Source organism: Cupressus sempervirens, chromosome 8, assembly GCF_028749045.1.
Source record: "Cupressus sempervirens isolate cs-2001-9-10 chromosome 8, ASM2874904v1, whole genome shotgun sequence".
NCBI classification, from domain to species: domain Eukaryota; kingdom Viridiplantae; phylum Streptophyta; class Pinopsida; order Cupressales; family Cupressaceae; genus Cupressus; species Cupressus sempervirens.
The window spans coordinates 277,056,169-277,077,402 of NC_143125.1; the positions used below are offsets into that span (position 1 = coordinate 277,056,169).

Sequence of the window (21,234 nt, forward strand, 5' to 3'; positions counted from 1 at the left end):
CTTTTTTAGATACATGGATTGCTGATGCCTTGTCCTCTACATCCAAGAGTGTTCCAGACTTCAGCACCACACACTTCAGCTACAAGCTCCTACATGGTCACACCTACACTCTTGTCAGTTGATCACTTCCTTCTTCACGAGTTTCCCTTCCAGTCGGGGTACCAAGCGCCAAAAATACATAGTGAATGGATAGACATCACAAAGTAGTACTAGTAGTTTTTGCCTCTCTCCCCAACATTTTCCCACTATTCCGATAATATATCCTAACAAACTCTAATCCCATATCCATTCTCACTTGATCAACAGTGTCAAGCTTTACAATAGCTCCCAAAAAAAATAGTTGTGCAATCATGACACAACCAATGCCTGCTGCAGAAAGGGTCTTTTACAGATGAAAAGGCCTTATGCAAACTCTTGAAGAGAGTACATGTAAAGCGGTCTTTTGGCATTGGAACAAAACTTGTCTTTATATTTACAAACGAACAAGAACCTCAAACACTCCTCTCAACTTCCTTTGGGCTAACTTCTTCACTAATTCATTATCATCACTACCACCAATGCTCATTTTCTATGTCAAAGATCAAAGAGATATTTTTAGAGGTTGCCTGCACTGTTCAACTGTGGTTTTGAACTGTTGTGTGATAGTATACTGAGTTTATATTTTAAATAACTATAAGCAAAGTTCCCGAGTGTTACGTAAAAAATTTAAATAAACAGGGAAAACTGACTTTCACAGCCATAAGTAGAATAGACATAACAGCTTGAAATGTAGTAGTCCAGACTGTGGAGTGGTAACCTGGTCTAGCTGTGTGAATGTCTTCAGGGTTCAAGCTGATGAATGATCTCACTGCTGAGTGCTGACCAAAAAACCAAGAGGCAGAGAGTGGTAGGAAGATGTTAGCACAAAGGAATAGCTATTACAAATGAACAATGAACATGTTTTCTTAGGGTTGGATAAGGGGTGGGAACAATTTATTTATTATTTTGTGAATTCTTTGATTTTTTAAAACAACAAAAAACATTTGTCTGGATAGCCTAGGATAATCAAGAGATGTCCTAGACATTTCCAGCCATACATGGGACAGCTAGACATATCATGAACATTTATTTCTAATTGGTGCCATTTTTGGGATGTCTTAAGAGTTTTTAAGGAATTCTGTGGATGGCCAATGGCATCCTATACCATCATGTCATCTAAGAAATGCCACAGGAATGGGAACGATGACTTGGGGAATGGTGACATATCCACTTGGAACACGATATAGTAATGAAAATTGTGATTCGAAAATATTTTTTAGGTAAAAATGTTGACAAAATTAATTGAAACAAAAATGATTGTCCTGTAGGATGGCAATTAATATGGGTATGAGGTATGAGTCAAACACTCATACTTTTGTCAAAGACTACTATCTGTCCCCATCTACCTTATACAAACACAAAAATGCATACTGTTCATCTATCATTAAGAATGCCTGTAGACCAAGAATAATTATATTAATAACAGACATTTGCTAGTATACTGCATAAAGATTTACTTGCAATTCAAGTCGATAATATTCTTTCCACACTTTAAAATTCCAAATGCTATCCATTTTGGCTCAAGGACTTGTATGGCCAATGGGTTAGCACTACCCTACATTAGCTTTCAGTGCCAGAAATGAGATTGAAATTATAAGACTATCTAAGATATTAAGCATTCGACAAATAGTGCAGTAGGTTTTAAGAGAATGTACAAATGTACCCTTTTTATCAGTTTTTCATTATTGATTTTCCAAGATGCCATCTTATCCAATTTAGAATGTGACAGAACTAAAACAATCTAGCATAAAATCAGATGGATACAGAAATAATTAGTCATGACATTTTTTTGAACAGGTAATTCCAAAGCCCGCTTCTGTTTCTCTTTATAGAATTCATTGGTACTGTAATTTGTTTGCCCTGAGTTCTTGAAGGTAGAAGTCTCATCCTGCCAAACAAAAAATTGAAAGTTAAGAAAGCAGTGATGTTTTCTGCAATAAACAAAGTATCAAGGATGGTCTTTCTTTATTCCAGCTCTCTCTCTTCAAAAAGCAATCTTTATGGAAACTATAACATTGCAAATCCTTTCATTTACTAGCAAAATGATTCTCAGTGAAAAAGAAAAACAATTAATAATATTAGTAATGATTATGAGTAATGCGACATTTCTAAATACAAATAATTTATAAGAAATTTATTCGGTAGTCATAGTACAATTATTCTCCACAGGAAACAAAAGAGAGAAAAAATGATGTCAAATGAATCTGTGTAGCCTTCTGCCTGAACAATGTCCTGTAAAGGAGTGTTGATGTCTAAAAATAAGTTTAGCCGTTTGATTACTTCTACATGTGCCTCACAGTTAGTTCAACAGGCTGGTTAAGTTCAAAATATGATATTACACAGAAGCAAACTTCAGATTCAGGCCAACTCTCCTGTTTAATCATGGGACTGTCATAAACAAACACATAAAAAATCAGAAGCTGACATTCTAATAAGTGCTCTCTCAACTTAAAACAGGGATAAAATTAGAATACTCCACAAAATTGCAGAATGATAACTTAACATGACAAATAATGGACCTGATCACTGAGGATTAAGAAACAAATATCCAAGATATACACACCTGTTTTGGCGTCGAAGGCTCCAACAGATCTATAAAATTTGAAACCAAAGTTCTAAAAGCTCCTGAACTACATTGTGGTTATAAGAAGTCTCGATAGGCTTACACTTGAGCCCAGCGACCTAATTTATAACTAAAATACAGCATAAAGGAGCAAAGAGGTTCATTCACTCAAATTTCTTGCAACAGAGAACATTTAATTAATCATGCTTGAAACTGTTGGTTCCCATGAATCAGATTGTCAGCTCTGCGAACAGCCTTTATGGGTTCATCGTTCCCAAATCGTGATTGCTCATCCAACAAATTATTGAAAATGGCCCACTTGATCTAGTTATTTGAGGGTCTGTCCATTTTTCGTTATCATCAGTCTCTCGTTTTCAAATTTGCATGGTCAAACTGAACATATTAGGGGTTATAAAATTGATAATTACCTGATGAATCTTGATCCAAAAAGTTTCAACCAAATCAAAGACTATATCTCCAATAAACAACTAAGAACACAGCTAAAGATTTGCAAGATTACTAAGAAGGATATATAGTCAATTCTCAATGTGTTATCCAAGCTTGAGCCTAAGTACTCTATATTTGCTTCTCTCTTTCGTACCAATAGGGTTTCTATGAGAGCTAACCAATAGGTTTTCTATGAGAGCTACATATGTTGAGCTTACTTCTGATCCATTTTCAGGTCTTCTGATCCAAGAGGAAGCAGAGCTAATTCAAATGGGTCTCATCAAGACTTAAAAGTCACAAGCATTGATTGCTAGTCAAACTAGCACTTGTTGCAATTGCAATTTCTAAGTCAGGGAGATGGATCCTTGAATTTGGAGCTTCAGATCATATGGCTTCATCATAGATAAGATAAGATAAGATAATGATATTAATGTCCAACAAAAGACCAAAAAGTGGTCTATGGGACTGAAAGATTACAATAGTGAGGCTAACACCAACAGGAGCACACAAAGGTGTTCGAAGAAAAGCGAAAACAACCAAATAAATAGCAACAAAGAAAAGAGATAGAGAAAGCACTAGGAGGCTTTCTTGGGCGAAAAGAAATCCATCACATAATGATATACATGCCGATGTGTAGAGGTACTACACTGTCTCCGGCCAGTCACAGAGGAGTGTAGCTGGTGCAAAAGACCAGAACAGGATTTGATGCATCTAGAAAGCCCATTAGGTCGAATAGAGTATGTTCTCTTTATTTGAAACTTATTCGTCATCAAACATCTTGATGGCTAATAACACATAAGTGTGTTTGTGGGAAAGGTTCCATAGGCATAGACGAAAAATCATTCAATGAAGTTCTTTGTGTACCTTCATTGTCAACATATATCCTTTCCATTTATCAAATCACACATGATGCGGAAGGACAAAGCGTTGAGTTCACACTAGACTAATTCAAACAACTAATTCAAATTCATAAAATCACTCAGCCAATATAGCAACTCATTCTCAACTTAACTTATTCATTCATCCCTAGCTCTCTGTTTATTATATGACTAACAATAATAAATAATGGTAAATAATGTGCATCACAAAACAACATTCACACATATATGACACCAGGGTTAAACGTGGAAACCCAATTTGGAAAAACCATCAAGTAACATGCTACCACTTTTCACTCTTCTGAAGTGAGCTCGATTAAGAGCCAACCCTGTTAAACTTTATAAAACACACTATTAGGTGTGACCCTGTTATGAGTGGCCTAATTAGAGGACTTTGGATCATTCCATTAGAATCTCACCTTGATTAAAGGATTTACAAATGATTGTTAGGTCAACCTTGATTAAAGGATTTTCCTGCCACAATGGTTAGAAAGTAACAGCTAGGTTTGATTTGTCAAAATACAACTCATTTTGCAAATTTAGATCTCCATTCAGCTCATTTGTTGGTTCGTGGACTGAACTTCATCATATTCTCCATCTCAGATCTGCTTGGCAACCCTTCGAGCAATCACACTTCACCAATCTTCTCACTTTTCCTCTGCTACTCTATTCTCCACAAAATCGCCAATCAACAACAAACCAACCTTTATAAAACATCTCTTATGTCTCCTTAAATAGGTATCTTTGATGTTTTGTTGCTTAATCATCACTGTAGATCTTAGGGTTTGATCACATTTATTGAATCTATCCATTATTTTGCCCTTCTTCTCATTTCTTGAAATTACTAGAAACTTCTCTCTAAATCCTTGCCTTTGATCACTTAACAAACTCAATCTATGCATTAAATACGCTAGCTCATCAATCCTTATCATTCACGCGTTTTGACCAATTCGAAAATTCAACTATCTCGGCGCCTCAAAACTCGATTCATCATAGACTGTTAAAATGTTGACACTCGATCATTACTATGTTCTTATGCTCAATCATCACTGGGTAGCTCAACTTACACTGGCTTGCTTGGTCTTCGCTACGTCAATCGCTACTACGTTTTTCCTTCTTCATCTTGCTCAACCATAACTAACACTCGACTAATACTGCTTGCTCGGATATCTCTTAAGTTCCTTAATCTTCTATTTCATTGACCTAGTGAAATTATCACTCGGTCAAGCTGTGTTTTACTCAACTTCTTGTCTTCTCTTCTATACATTAACTCAATTGTCTTCTTCACTTTATATAATGATTAAACAACACATTATCATGTCAAAGACTAACTGATCAAGTGTGCATTGTAATCCCAACATGCTTACTCCTCTTTACTCAACAACTTCACTAGTTATCTCTCTTTTCAAATCCTCTTCATCAATCAACTGATATGGCACTCTACACTGTTAGCAAATGTCTTACTAGTAACATTTGACATCAATGACAACATAACAATTGTTCCAATTGTAGTTTCCAACAATCTCCCTCTTTGGCATTGATAGCAGTTACCATGCAAATGCAAAAGACTTTCTCATGATTTATCATTATCAGTTCCCTCTTTGATTTGATACAAATCTTCATTAATATCCTTAGTTTCATTCTTATTCTCATCTTGAGTTTCATGGATTTGTGACACCAATTGTATTGACTCCCTCTTTGACATCTCTTCTTGTAGTTCAGCTTCTCCCTCTTTCACTAGATGGATGGTAACTGTCATACTTATCTCCCTCCGATGATAACTTGATAACATACTCTCCCTCTTTGACAACAATGCCAAAGACATCATACATTATGTACACATCATCCTCACTATGTCACTATCTAAGTGATCTTGCAATATCACTTCCTCTTTCATCTTTGTCTTGTAGCTTCATCTACTTATACCTCTGCCCTTTTTTTCACAACAATGTGTAAGATATTATGATCATAACATTTGTTGCAATGTTGCATCTCTTCACGCTTCAGATAAGGGAATGATCCCTAAATTACATCTTAGATACTCAAATGCATCCATAGTTAATGCCTTAGTAAATATATCAGCTACCTGCTCCTTTGTGTTCACATATTTTAGTTTCACTTCTTTGTCTTGTACTAATTTTCTCAAGTAATGATACTTGTAGAAATATATTTGGTCTTTTTATACATCACAGGATTCTTAGATATGTTTATAGCACTTGTGTTATCACAATATATCACCACAAGTTCAATAATCTCTTCCCTCATACCTTTCAACAATTGCTTGATCCACACAATGTTTGAACAATTAACTGCTACAACAACATACTCAGCCTCTGTTGTGCATTGAGAAATCCAATTTTGCTTCTTGCTTGTCCATGAAATCAATTTCTTTCCTAGAAAGAAGGCTCCTCCACTTGTACTCTTTCTATCATCAATGTTTTTAGCCCAATCAGCATTTGTGTAAACTTTCAACTTAAACTTGTCATTCTTCTTGTACCATAATCCATAGTTCTTTTGTTCCTTTCAAATATCTGAATATCTTTTTCACAACCATCATGTCATTCTCCTTAGGATTAGCAGAAAATCTTGCAACAATACCAACATCTAATGCAATGTCAAGTCTGCTATAAACAACATATTGCAATTTGTCAATCATTGACCTGTATGATGTCTAATTTACTTCAGCACAATCATCATTCTTAGAAAGTTTGTGACCAATAACCATAGATGTTCCAACTGGTCTTGAATCTTCCATTCCAAAAGTCTTTAATATCTCTTTGATATAATTTGATTGTGTAGTGTACATACCTTTATTCATCTATTAAACTTGCAAACCAACAAATAATTTAATCTCTCCAAATATTGACATCTCAAATACTTTCTTCATCTCATTAGCAAAATGATTTGCATAACAAATCATGTCCTCCAAATATGATATCATCAACAAATATTTCAGCTAGTAATACCTTACTCTCAAATTCACTTTTCACATACAGATTGCTATTGTCATCAATTCTTGCAAAACCAATTTTCATCAGTTCTTGCAAAACCAATTTTCATCATATAAGTGTGTAACCTTTCATACCATGCTCTAAGGGCTTGCTTGCTTCAAACCATATAATGTGTTGTGCAGTTTTCCTACCAAGTTCCTCTTGCCACGATCAACAAGTCCTTCAGCTTGTTCAATGTAGACTTCTTCTTCCAGGATTCCATTCAGAAATGTAGATTTCACATCCACTTTTTATACTTTGAATTCTTTGTAGCAACATATGCAAGTAAAGTTTTCACTCCTTCCAACCTTGCAACTACGGCAAATGTCTCTCCATAGTCAACTACTTCTTGTGCATATCCCTTACAAACTAGTCTTGCTTTGTTCCTTGTGACTTCACCTTTCTCATTCAACCTGTTCCTGAATACCCACTTTGTTCCAATCACATTCATATCCTTTGGTCTTGGTACCAATGTCCATGTCTTGTTCTTTTCTATTTGATCAATTTCCTCATTCATTACTTTAATTCAATCTTCATTCTCTAGAGCATCTTTAATTGATCTAGGCTCAAACTCACATAGTAAACATGTATCTTTTTTCAACTTGTTTCTTGTCATGACTCCTGAATCTTTGTCTCCAATGATTTGATCTATTGTATGGTGTCTTCTAACATATTTTGCTAAGACAGGTTAAGATCTTCTTTCTTCTTGTGGTAATTTACTTGGTCCAACTTGCTCATCTTCTTCAGGTTTCTCTAGCTGCAACTCAGCATTGTCTGTCTGGTGTTCGGCCTCCTCTCTCTGATGTTCGGCTTCTTCTCTGTGTAACTCGGCTCCTATAGCCTAATGCTTGGCAGCATGTTGATGCTCGATAGAGCTTTTCTGCTGAACCTCGATTGTGCCTAGCTGTTGATGCTCAGCAGCCTCTTTCTTTGGTTCAAATAATGTACTAAGTTCTCTTTCATAGATGTAGACAAAGTTTCTGTAATCTTCAGGTTCTTTCTGGCATTCCTCTTCATTCTTTTCTACAAATTCATCAACTCTAACATTTACACTTTCCACAATTTTGTTAGTGTTAGAATTCAAATACTTATATGCCTTGCTTTTAGTGGAATATCCTAGGAATATACCTTCATCACTCTTTGCATCAAGTTTTCATTTCCTTGCATCTTTCAATATGAAACATTTGCTTCCAAAGACTTTGAAATAATTGACATTAGGTTCATAGCCATACCAAAGTTCAAAGGGGGTTTTGTTTGTACTTTTCTTAACTTGAACTCGGTTCACTGTTTAAACAGCAATACTTACTGTTTCTCTCCAATGCTTTCGTGAAACATTCTTTTTCATCATCAATGCTCTTGCACAGTCCCTAATTTATCTATTACTTCTTTCAGCTATCTCATTTTGTGGTGGAGTCCTTGGTGCATTCATTTGTCTCTTGATTCTTTTGTCATTACAGAATATATTGAATTCATCTAATATGAATTCACCTCCTCTATTTGATCTCAAGCACTTCAGACTCGTACTTGTTTCCTTTTCAACTCTAGCCAAATACCACTAAACATTTGAAATGCATTTGATTTTTCTTTAAGAAACATCACAGTCATCATTCTAAAGAAATCATCAACAAATAGAATAAAGGACTTCTCACTATAATAGCTTTGCACTCCAATAGGACCACATAAATCAGTATGAACCAACTCCAAAATATCATCAAAAGAATAGGTCTTGCTCTTGACACTAGACTTTGTCATTTTTCCCATTTGACATTGTTCGCACATCACTTTATCAATTTTGCTCAATCTTAGTAACCCTCTTACTCTTTTCAACTTGGTAGCCTAAACTATTCAACTATGCCACAGTCAACAACTTATATTTCAAACCATCAACCCAATATGCATTATCACATCTGATCTTGTCATTCAATATAATTGATCCTTTACTTTTCACATAACATGGTGTATCATTTCCAAATTTAGCACTACTTCCATTATAACGTTTTAGTTTTTCAAACTTACTTGTATCACCAATCATAGTGAACAACCACTATCTATTATTCATCTATCATTCTTATTCACATGTGAGATTAAAGCAATTTTCTGTTCATCAAATTCATCTTTCATTGCAACATAAACAACTTCTTCGTCATTTTCATCCGTATCTCTATTAGAACCATCTTCTTTAGCAATGTAACAAGATTTCTTACCTTTGCCTTTGTAGTCTTTGTTACCTCAATTCTCTCGATTGTCTCTCCTTCCTCAGTATTTGTTGTCTTTCCTTTCTTCTAGGTCATCTCTGTGAAGACATCTTGCAATAATATGAATAACTTTGCTACATGTAAAACAGATAATAGGAAGTTTACCTTTGTATTTGCCCTTTCCTCTAGGTAGCCTTCTTGCGAATAATGCTTCAAGATGATCAAGATCGTCATCTGAGTCACTATCGCTATCCACATGCTTATTCTTTTTCTTTCTTTTAGATCCATCAAGGGTTAGTTGAGACTTGAAAGCACCCTCAATAATAGAAGGTGTATAGTTATCCAAATTTTGACAATTCAAATGCACTGAGTCCACCTATTGGAAGGTCAAATCATTATCAGGTGTACATCTCAGCTCTTGAATTGTAGATACTCTAATTAAATACATATGAAGTAAAGTCCTCAATGCCTTCCTTATCACAATCTCATCAAATATGTTTGCTCCAGCTCCTCTAATACTATGCAACAGTCTCTCCTTTCATCTCATATCATCGAACTTGCCTCTCAAACTTTATGACTTAGCCCTTAACACATTTTTGTCTCCTCCGTGGATTAGTTTTGTAGTAGTGGAATCCTTCACACCATCAAATTTAGCATAACTCAAGGAAGATGCCAGATCTATCATCATTTGATTGTGCTCCTGCTTCTCCTTCATTTTCTCAATAGTCATGGGCCTAGGTACTTCAATGTATCAATTGTCCAAGTAGTATAGTGCAAAATCTCCAACTCCAAATAGATGCAATCTCATCAATCATTGCCATGCAATGAAGTTCTCTTTGTTCAGCTTAGGTGCCTCTTTCTTATACATTTTGATCTTCAACTTTAGTTCTTCAAACTTTCCTTACAAGCACCAAAGCTTTGATACCAATTGTTAGAATATTCAGAATAACTAAAAGGGGGGGTGAATCGGTTATCCTCAGGTTCATATATACCAATTCAACTTTTAACAATGTCAAACAACTTATTCAAACTCATAAAATCACTCGGCCAATATAGCAACTCATCAACAACTTAACTTATTCATTCATCACTAGCTTTGTGTTCGATATATGTTGATCAACAGTAATAAACAACAATAAATAGCATGCATCACAAAACAACATTCACACATATATGACACCATGATTTAACGAGGAAACACAATCTGGGAAAAACCACCAAGTAACATGCTACCACTTTTCACTCTTCTGAAGTGAGCTCGATTAAGAGTCAACCTTGTTAAAGGTTACAAAACACATTGTTACGTGTGACTCTGTTAAAGGATTTAATCACCCTGTTAGGAGTGGTTTGGTTAGAGGACTTTGGACCATTCTATTAGAATGTCACCTTGATTAAAAGATTTACAAATGACTGTTAGGTCAACCTTGATTAAAGGATTTTACTACCTCAGAGGTTAGAAAGTAACAACTAGGTTTGATCTGTCAAGATCCAACTCACTTTGCAAATTCAAATTTTCATTCGGCTCATTTGTTGGTTCATTAACTGGACTCCATCATGTTGCCCATCTCTGATCTGCTTGGCAACCCTTCAAACAATCAAATTTCACCAATCTTCTCACTTTTCCTCTGCTACTCTGTTCTTCACGGGTTCTTCACAAAATCGTCAATCAACAACAAACCAACCTTTATAAAACATCTCTTATACCTCCTTAAAAGGTAGCTTTGAACTTTTTCCGCTTAAACATCACCATTGATCTTAAGGTTTGATCAAATTCATTGAATCTATCCATCGTTTTGTCCTTATCCTTTCTTGAAATTACTAGAAATTTCTCTTTAAATCCTTGCCTTTGATCGCTTAACAAATTCAATTTGTGCATTAAATACGCTAGTTCATCAATCCTTATCATTCACCCATTTTGACCGATCCGAAAATTCAACTATGTCGGCCTCAAAACTCGATTCTTCACAAATTGTTAAAATGCCGACACTCGATCATTACTATGTTCTTTCTACTCGGTCATCACTAGGTAGCTCAATTTCTATTGCTCTATCTCGCTCGGCTTATACGGTTTGCTCACTACTACATTTTTCCTTCTTCATCTTGCTCAGCCATAACGAACACTCAGTTGATATTGCTTTCTCGGCTATCTCTTAAGTTCCTTAATCTTCTACTTCATTGACCTAGTGAAAATGTCACTCGGTCAAGCTTATTGTTTTTCTCAACTTCTTGTCTTCTCTTCTATGTATTAACTCAACTGTCTTCTTCACTTTATATAATGATTAAACAACACATTATCATATCAAAGACTAATTGATCAAGTGCCCATTGTAATCCCAACATACTTACTTCCCTTTACTCAACAACTTCACTAGTTATCTCTCTTTTCATATCCTTGTCATCAATCAACCGATATGGCACTCTACACTATTAGCAAATGTCTCAACAATAAAGTTTGACATCAATGACAACATAACAATTGTTCGATTTATAGTTTCCAACAGTATGGTTAAGTGAATCTTGGTATTCTTTTAACTAAAGTTCAAGTGATATGTGATGATATTCCATCTCCTACATCAACTATTGTTTTTTATGATTCTAGTACTTCTATGGATCCTGTTGATTCAATGCAATCGGATATTCATAATCTTTTAGACACAACTCCTTGGGATGAGTATTTTAAAGACATCATAGGTCTATTTTGTGAGTTCTATTGAACGCATAAATATTATGTTTCATGAACTTTGTTGTCATGCATTTTGTCAACATAAAATGTAGGTAACAGTGTGAAACTTTTTCAACTTAGTTTTGTTTTTCTCCAAGTTTAATTTGTTGTTTAATTGGATAATATTGATCAACCAATTGATATAATGAACTATTTTACTGAAGGCTTTCATCAAGTCTTTTTTATTTTTTATGTTTGTTGAGCCTATGCTTGATTTTGAGGCCTTCAAAGTCCTTTTTTCCGTTTTTGAGTGTGTTTGTTGGTTTTTGGTCCTTTGATTTTGCTCATCATTACTTTCAGTTTTCCTTTCAATTTGATATATCTTTGGACTTAACTAGAGTTGGCAATCAAATGATATGACTATTTTAGGTGCAACTACACGAATTAAAAATATCATGTTATATTTTTAAGTTAACATTCATTTTTTGAAATATATAACTTAAATTCACTTTCTATTATGTTTCTAAGTTACGTTATCCTTTTAATTTTCACTTAAAGTAAATATAGTGCACTTTAAGTTATAATTTTAAGTTGAGTTGCTTTTTGATTTTTCACATAAGTGACTATATTAACTATATAGTTTAATTTATTTTTTGTGTTTTAAATCAAAACATCTTAGTAAATATTACTTTTAAAATGTATTTGCACATTATATATTTATCTATATAGTGTAAATTTTTTTTATGACCCATTTGAGTAAATATTTCTTCAAAAATTAAATTGACATGTGCTTAATTTGTCGCTCAAGTTGTGCAAACATGTCTACAAGCACATTTTCATAAAAAATATGTCATTGCATCTAAAAGGTGAGATTTTTAATGAAAATGCATGTAAATGCATAAAAAAGATGCAAATACATATTGCTAAAACATGCAATCACACCAAAAAATGAGACATGCATATTGCAAAAATATGCAAAGACATCAAAAAGGTGCATTTTGCTTAGAACACATGCATATGCATCTTGAAAACCCGTTTTTGACCAAAATGCATATTTTTAAAACATGTCAATGCACCCAAAATGTGTGTTTGGGTAAAAGGAAGCTCAAGACATGTTTCTAAAACATGTGTATGCATCTCTAAAGTGTGTTTTGCTCACAAAGCATACATTTGCATCCCAAAAACTCATTTTTGAAGATTCAAGGGCAAAAAACTTGATGTTTTCCTCCTTCAAGAACAGATTTTTCATCAAAAATGATTAGAGCTGCCAATATAATGGCTTGAAATCCATCACAAGAGGGGCGTTTTTGAGTTTTAATGCATATATATGCATTTGAGGGCCATGATTTTGCATATCCAAGACAAAAGTGACTCATATTTTTGCATTTTTGAGCCACGTTTTTGTTTGAAACGCCTAGATTTGGGGCAGTTTTGATCACTTTTTGGCTCAAATAGAAGTTGTTTTGAGGTTTCAATCCATATATATTCTATTGAAGAACATATTTTTACCTTTAGATGTCAAAAAAAACTTCATTTCATGCCCTCTATGAGTCACGTTTTTGTTAAAAACGCCCAGAAAATTAGGGTTTTTATCCACTTTTTTGCATTTTGAAGCCACATTTCTACATTTGGGTCCATGTATATATATTTGGGAAAGTCGTTTTTGCATTCACAAGTCAAAAATGACTCAGAACATGTTTTTTTTGCAATGTTTTTGTAAAAAACAGCCCAGATTTTTGCATTTAAAAGTTACATTTTTGTTCAATAAAACTCAAAAAATGGCATTTCAGCCCATACATTTGGGTGAAGAGGGCTCATTTTTGAGTTTTAATGCATGCTATTGCTTTTGGACACTACAGTTTTGGCATTCTCATATCAAATTCAACCATTGAATGTCCATTACATGCAAGTATGGAAGGAGTCAACTTATTGTTTGAGAATCCGGATTTGGAGGAGAATTGGTCTTCAAAGTCTATGATTCTTGCTATTTTGGCTCTTTGATCTCCAAGTGAACATTTTCAAACTTGCTCATCAATTCATGCTTGTCATTTTCATGCATATTTTAGCTTGAAGTTGCACACTTGTCCATATATATGCCATGAAAAGTGCATTTTGCTTTAAAAAATAATGAAAACTCTCATTTCACACTTTAGGAATTTTCCCAAATTCAAATTTGCACTCGAAAGCAACTTGCTTGTTGACATATTTGAGTTTAAGACCAAAGGCACATGTTTCTTTTGTGCTTGTTTTTCTTGTTTGTTTGCTTGCTTCCTCGTTTTTCTTCATTTGGAATAAATTGCAAGTTCTTTCCCAAGAACTTGAGCACATTTCACTTCGCTCCACCTTCCACCTCTTCGTGCAAGTGCATCATTTCATTCCATATTCGCCATTACATGCCAAGGCACATTGCATCCATTCCTTTCATATGCAACTAGACTTTAAGAGCAATTACATGTAATTCCACTTTCCATGTCATAACACACTGCATCTCATTCTCCACATGCGATTACATGTAATCTCACCCTCCATCCACATTTACATGAAATCTCATCCTTTGTTCCCATTTAAACGCATTTCCATCTTCTGAACCTAATTACATGTTTGTATCAAGTCATGATTACATGTAAATTACTTTACATGCGATTGCATCTTGAGAACTCGATTTTGGTAAAGGTCACTCTTTTAAACACCAAAGTCACCATTTGCACACATCCATATGCATCCTAACTTGCATTCTCGGCCATACCCACAAAAACCCATCATTGCCCACATGCAATCCATCTTTTCAAATCAGACTTTGGCCCTTTCCATCCAAATACATATGCTTTCTAGTTCATTTCCAGCCATCATACGTCTTTCATAAGTATCTAATCCTTACTTCAAACATTCATATTTCATGGATTCAATCCCATTGAAACTTTCATGTTGCAGCGCACTCTTCAAGGTACGTAAGAACTTCTTCAAAGAACAGATGGCATCCCGTCAAGATGTGTTTCAGATTCAAAGAAGCGATAATTCATTTGGTCTCCATTTTCCCAATGATCGTTCGAGACCCTGAGTTTGTGTGGAAATGCGCCAAGCACTTTACTTCAAAACAAAAAAAGATAAAGGTGCTGATGGAAACTTATTCCAAGTTTACATCCAAACACCGTCAAGAAGGTTTTTGAAGAGTTAGAGATTCCAAAATGTGTCAATCTACAAAGGAGAATTCACAAAAACTTGAGCGAGAAAAGCTTGATCACACCAAGTTTTCAAATGACAATGGACAATTAATCCAAGAGAGTCAGAAGCTATCAAAAGACACAACACCATAGTTATCAAGGTGAATGCAGTGGCACAAAATACATGAACTCCCGATCTTGTTATCATCTGGGATTGCATCGCCAATACAAGGTCCTTCGAAACAATCCCTAGAATTGTTTCATTTCTCTTCCATCTTTCTTCTTCATATTTCATGTTTGTAATTGAAGAGGATGTATTACATGAAAATGTGTAATTACATGTAATACGATTTACATGTGTAATGACATGTAATCCAATAATTTCTCTTGTTAGGTAGACTAGGTCAAAGTTTGTTGAGTTGCTCCTACTTTTTCCTTCTTTTTCTCAACTCCTTTGCCTATATAAAGGAGTGCCCCCTCATTGTAGATATTATCTTTTGTTGTATGCAAGAAAGCTCTGCCACATTTGTGCAAGCATAACTTTGATTGTGTAGTACGAATTTGGGAGAAAAAGTGAATAAAAGAAACAATTGAATTGAAGCTTTGACTGGAAGCAATTGTAATATTACAAATTAGAAGCTTTGACTATAATTTGTGCCTATTGTCTTTGATTCATATTATTATTGTGTTCAATAATAGAGCGTAGTTATTTAAGACGCAATCGGAGCCGAAGCTTTGATTGGGAGCGGTTGTGGCAATACATAGACTAAGAGCTTTGACTTTAGCTTGTATTACCATCTCAAATTCATGAAAAATAGCTAGAATTCTCTACTTCTGGAAGTCTTTGTGCCCCAATGCTAGAGGTTATTCTTATAGAATAGGTTAAAACAGGACTTAGAGCCAAATTGGTACGCTTTCAACTAGCCTTTGAGTTAGTGTTAGTTTATCGATATCACCGTTTACAACTTTAGATAGAAGTGTAGTTTGAGGTTTCATCTTACCCATTACTCGCTCCGCAGGTGAGTGGATTCTTTTCAGAAAGATAAGAGGAAAGAATATTGGTAACACCCTTTTACAAAATCTCTCAACTTCTTGCTTACATTGAGTTAATCCAAGGAATGGTGAGAAGGGGGAGCCTTCCCTTTAAGGTAGGAGAGACTCTATCTCACACGTTGTGGCTGCTCATCCTATTTTGTGATTGGATTTTACCCAAAACTATCGGTTGCAAAATATCCACCCAACAAACCTGCTAGAAACTTTTGAAATAACTATGACCACTATTGAGCTGCATTTGGGGGAGGCACCTTTTTCTTGATCCATCTCCACTAGGTCCTGGATTGTCATCTTCTACAACATGGCATAGAACACATAATTTGATGGTGAGAACTTTCAGCATTTTCATATGGAAACCTCAACAAAGTTTAGAGACATCATGCATCTCCATCATTCTTCCTTCATATTCCTTCCAGAAATGGTTATTTTTTGCATAGACCTATTTGGTTTTGTTTCTTCCAAAGGAAAGGAATGTTGTTTGACAATTGTGGTCCATCTTCGCCATCTAGTTCCAAACTTCAACCATTGGCACATTTGACTCCTTTTCAAGAAATCTACACAATCTTTCTTATATTTTCTATTTTAGAGAGAATATTTTCTCGCATGGGATGATTTGTTATGTTCGGAAATTTTTTTTGCTTTTCTCTTTTATGGAGGAGTTTTGTCTCACTGCATTTTCTCCTTTTCTTCATTTGTTAAAGCTTGTTTATGGATAGCTAACATGGCCTTATAGCCAGCACCCATTTGTATGTCTTTTCCCCCACTTGAGCTACACTTAAGGGGTGTGTTGGTGTATGTTATTATTTTACCTTCTATTATGTGAACACCTGGCAGAATCCTACAATTATGTGAATAATTTAGACTCAACTTTGGGTAGTTGAATGTCTCACCATCTTTTCGATTTATTAGCCACCACTCCATAACCATTTTCTTGTCTTCAACTGAGTTGGCATAACCGCGTGTTTGGCATTTTCCAAGTAGGTAAAACTCCCACCAAATTTGGGTATTTGGGTGTTAATAAGCATCATAGAATTATATGCCTATATTCGCGCAATCAGCACTCACCAGTGCCTTGTGAGCAAATCCAAATGAGTTCATATCAGCTCAGTTGGTACAAGGGACTGCTGATACATATTGTATCAATTTGAGTGTTATAAATTTATAATATCATTATTCTATTATTGCACCATATTCCAGCATTTCAACCTCTTTGTTGCTCTCATGTAGAAGGTTGATCTTGGTTTTGCAAGTGATCATGGGAGATCAAGTCCATTAGTGACTCTTACACTTCCAAAGCCAAGTGCATAATCAGATATAGCTCTAGCTCCCTTATCAGAGCCATGACAAAAAATTTCATCAATGGTACAAATAATAAAGTCAAAGCTCAAGCCCTTGGCTTAAGTAAGGCTTCAGCATGCCCATCTGTACAGGTTGAAAAGAATGTGTAAAGGGTGAAATCTATAATTATTATCAATGCTTTGAAACGGAGAAATTCTTTGTACTGAAAGATGACTAGAATCCTACATCAAGCCTAGTATTTATTATAAGTTTTTTATTTCTTCACTTTTGGTCATTACAAAAGAGAAGCAATCAAACCACCGATATTTTGGATAATTTTGGAATAGATTCCCAAGATAATCTAATATATGATAATCATCTAGAGCATTGGGATGGTTTCATTAATGTGGGTGGGTTGGGACCCACCAAACAATTCCATCACGATTCACCAAGATTAGAATAATATTAGCATACTAAGAGACAAGTCTTTTTTCATAAGTCAAGGGCATCATTTTCCTTTGTTCTTCTCAATAAGCTCTAGAGGCTACCTCATTTGAGAAATCTTAGTTATTGCCTTTGTCTTTGTGTTGGGTTGCATTTCTCCTTTATTTCCACTGCTCTTTTTCTGTCTCAATGAGTATGTGCTAAGGAGCCTTGATTCCTCTGAATTGTGGAGACTCAAGAAATGTCATTTAATTCCCCATCACAAATACATGGGTGATTATCATATGCATAATTCAGAACGATGTTGTGAAGAAGGCCATTAAGGATATATTAAGCATCAATTATCCATAAATGGACATGAGGAATTGTATCGTCTCTTTTTTTGGGTTTAGCTACTCTGTTCGTTCTTAGAGACACACATTGTTTGAATATGGGGGGAGAGCCGAGGAAACAAGAGCCCAAAAATTGCAAAAATTGGAAGGAAAAAGCCGTTGTCTGGCAAATTCTTGAGAAAGGAAATGTGACTCTTTGCCTAGAGCGATTGCATGACTTCAAACCACATGTTATTGAAGCTTTCTTTAAGAACTGGTTCGAGGATAGGGTAACTTTGCATGGTGTCACTGTTCATCTCACAGAGGACTTCATTGCTGAAGTGACTGGTCTCCCGAAAGATGGACTAAAATACAGCAAGGAAATGACAATCTCTAACGCCGCCTTCAAGAAGTTTCTGAAAACTAAGGAAGAGCAAAAGTTGGAGAATAATGGGGACTTTTACAAGTTTAACCAGATAAAGGTAATATGGAGGGATGTGTTATCTTGTCTTCATGAATATTTTATTTTAGATGGAAGATCCAAAAGAGTCCACAAGTTCCATTTTGTTTTTCTGAACCATTTCCGGTATAAAGATAGGATTTCTTTTCCTTTCTACCTGAGGTTTTCGTTATTACAAAGCCTCCAAGCCCATAGGAAGAACAACTCTCACCCTATCCTTCATGAAGGCCTCATTCTCTTAATTGAGAATTACCATAAGACAAAGGCGATTGTTGTTTCCCCTATTTCGAAAAAGAAAAGGGGGTCAGTGAGTGAATCCCAGTCTAGAAAGAGCAAAGGGGGTGAAAGACAGAGTGTGAAGAAGAAATTAGTGATTAAGGATACTCCCCAAAAAAATGTTGAGGATATTACTGAGTCCTCTAATAAAGATGAAGATAAAAATGTAGAGGCAGAGGAAGACACAAAGATGGGGGATGTTAGTTCTAATTTAGAGGGTTATCCTGGTAGTAAAAATGAGACTGGGAAGAATGATGTGGAGGAAAGTCTGGAAAAAGATGAAGGGTCGGGTAATACTAGTAATGAAGATAACCAAGGTGGTGAAACCGAGAGATTTGGAGAAGAGAATGTGGAGGAGGAGATAGGAAGGGAGAAAGGTTTAGGTAAAGAGGATGAGAAGGGCACGGAGATTCCTAAGGAGGAGGAGGATGACCCGAGTTTGGGGATTTCGCTCTCCTTCCTTAATACTGCAAAGTTTAAAGCCGACTCCTCTCTCCTTGGAGATTCCTGGACTTACAATGAGATTATGAACCTTAAGAAAAAATTGGGCAAAGTGCAAAAGGATCAGGAGAATGACCGAGCCAAACTTATGCTGCTGAAAACTCAGGTGGGAAATATACCTAAAAAATTGAAGGAATATGAACAAGATCTTTGGCATATGATCAAGGAAAGTGGCAATACTTCTAGCTTGTGTGCGCCTGCGGCAAGTTTGGGGAAGAAGACCAATCAGGATATTATGTCTCCTCGAGGACCAAATTGAGTTCACGGAAAAAGGCTGTTGAAGTTACTGCTAGTACTGGATTTTCCCCTACTGATACTACTCTTAGTACAACTGATGTGGGGAAGGAGGCTGCCAAGATGATCAAGGAACTACAGTAGTGGTCTGGTTTTTTCTGTTTTCAGTTTTAGTTTTCTATTTAATAAGCTTTGTAAAACTTGTAGGTTCCAGGTCCTTGTAAAACTTGGTCACATTTTCTAGATAAATTCTGTCGTTTCAGGTCCCTGTAAAACCTGATTTTGTGTTTTTTTTGGTCTTAGGATCTTGTGTCTTCGTTATGCTATGTTTGAACATCTTTTTTACTGCTGTTAGGGGTTTCGGGTCCCCTCAAAACTTGTTTTTACCTTAATCTAAAACTCTTGGATCACATCAATGTATCGTCCTCTCTGTTCTCTATTACTGGGGATAAAGTATAGTTCTGATGATCACCTCTTTCTTTTTCCACACCAGATTCGAGGGAGGTTTAGTTGGAACTCTAGAGCAAGTGGCACTGAATTCTGTGATGTCACTCCTCTACTTCCTTATGTGAATGGATAAAAAGTTCTAGGTTTTGGTCAATCAAGTTGAGAAAAAGTCTGATTTGCCACTGTCAATGTGTGTTTTCTTATTTGCAAGATAATATAAAGGGAAAGAGACCCACTTCCCTCATATAAAAAAAAAATCAAGAGCTCACTATAAGATGCCAAGCCCGTACAGCAATAGCAGATTACTAAGTAGGTTTAATATATGGTTAGCAAGATGACCAACGGTTTAACTTATCATGTCCCATTTTGCGGCAGGATGTGGAACAATAAAACAATAACATGAGTTTATCAAAAGAAATGCAGATGGTTAGAGTGCATTTTCGAACAAAATCAACAGAAGTTTCATTCACCCGAGTTACACTATATTAGACATTTTAGCAACGCTATTCATTAATGTCTACGGGCCTGAGCTTATAAATTGCATGTTTTACATAAATAATTATAGAGCAAACAACAATGGCACCTGGCATTGCCGTGAGTGGTCTACCTCTGCACCCAATTCTAATCTGGAGTGAGTCTTCTTGTCAACACACTGAGTACAGATTCATGGGGGTCTGGGTTGGCTAATCAGGACTCCCACGCTCATGGCTAGGGGTCACGTGGACCTGCACACTGATTATGCTACCCGCAATACTGACTGATTCCACTGTTGGAGCTACCGTGGAAGCTAACGGCTTAGGCTCACATGAACGGCATGCTTCGCACATGGAGGATAATGATGCAACCCTCATTAATTCTGGCAATGCACCTGCGGTTGCTGGCAATCCATCCACCACTCTTACTCCCAACAAGTTGTATGCGATGATTTTGAGTTCACCCACAATTCCAAATACTAGACCCCATCCTGACAGCAGATAGCATAAGTAAATTCGACAGGTCTGGCTTCTGTGTTGTTGGTAACCTGCTACACCAGCTAATATGTATCCCTATTCGACTACTATGAAATCCACCTTTAGCAGATTAATCTCCCAACTCTGTCTAACACTACAAACTCCTATCTCTGCATATCAGTGTAACGAGACTCGAACTCGGCAAAGGTAACCTGACTCGTGACCCGGCTTTGACTCTTGACCCGAGTCGGCAGTGACTCGGCTATGACTCGGCAAAGTGAAAAAACCTCGAAATTTTGAAATTTT

General features: G+C 35.8%; 1 protein-coding gene across 1 annotated transcript in view; it reads right to left on the reverse strand.

Annotated features, from left to right (window-relative positions):
- Window positions 1–21,234, reverse strand: part of LOC149542508 (5'-3' exonuclease family protein) — a 157,711-nt gene that overhangs the window by 67,753 nt on the left and 68,724 nt on the right. The window contains exon 8 of the mRNA XM_089797444.1: window positions 1,843–1,966. Within this exon, the coding sequence (XP_089653570.1) occupies window positions 1,843–1,966 (124 nt within the window). The remainder of the gene's footprint in view (window positions 1–1,842; window positions 1,967–21,234) is intronic.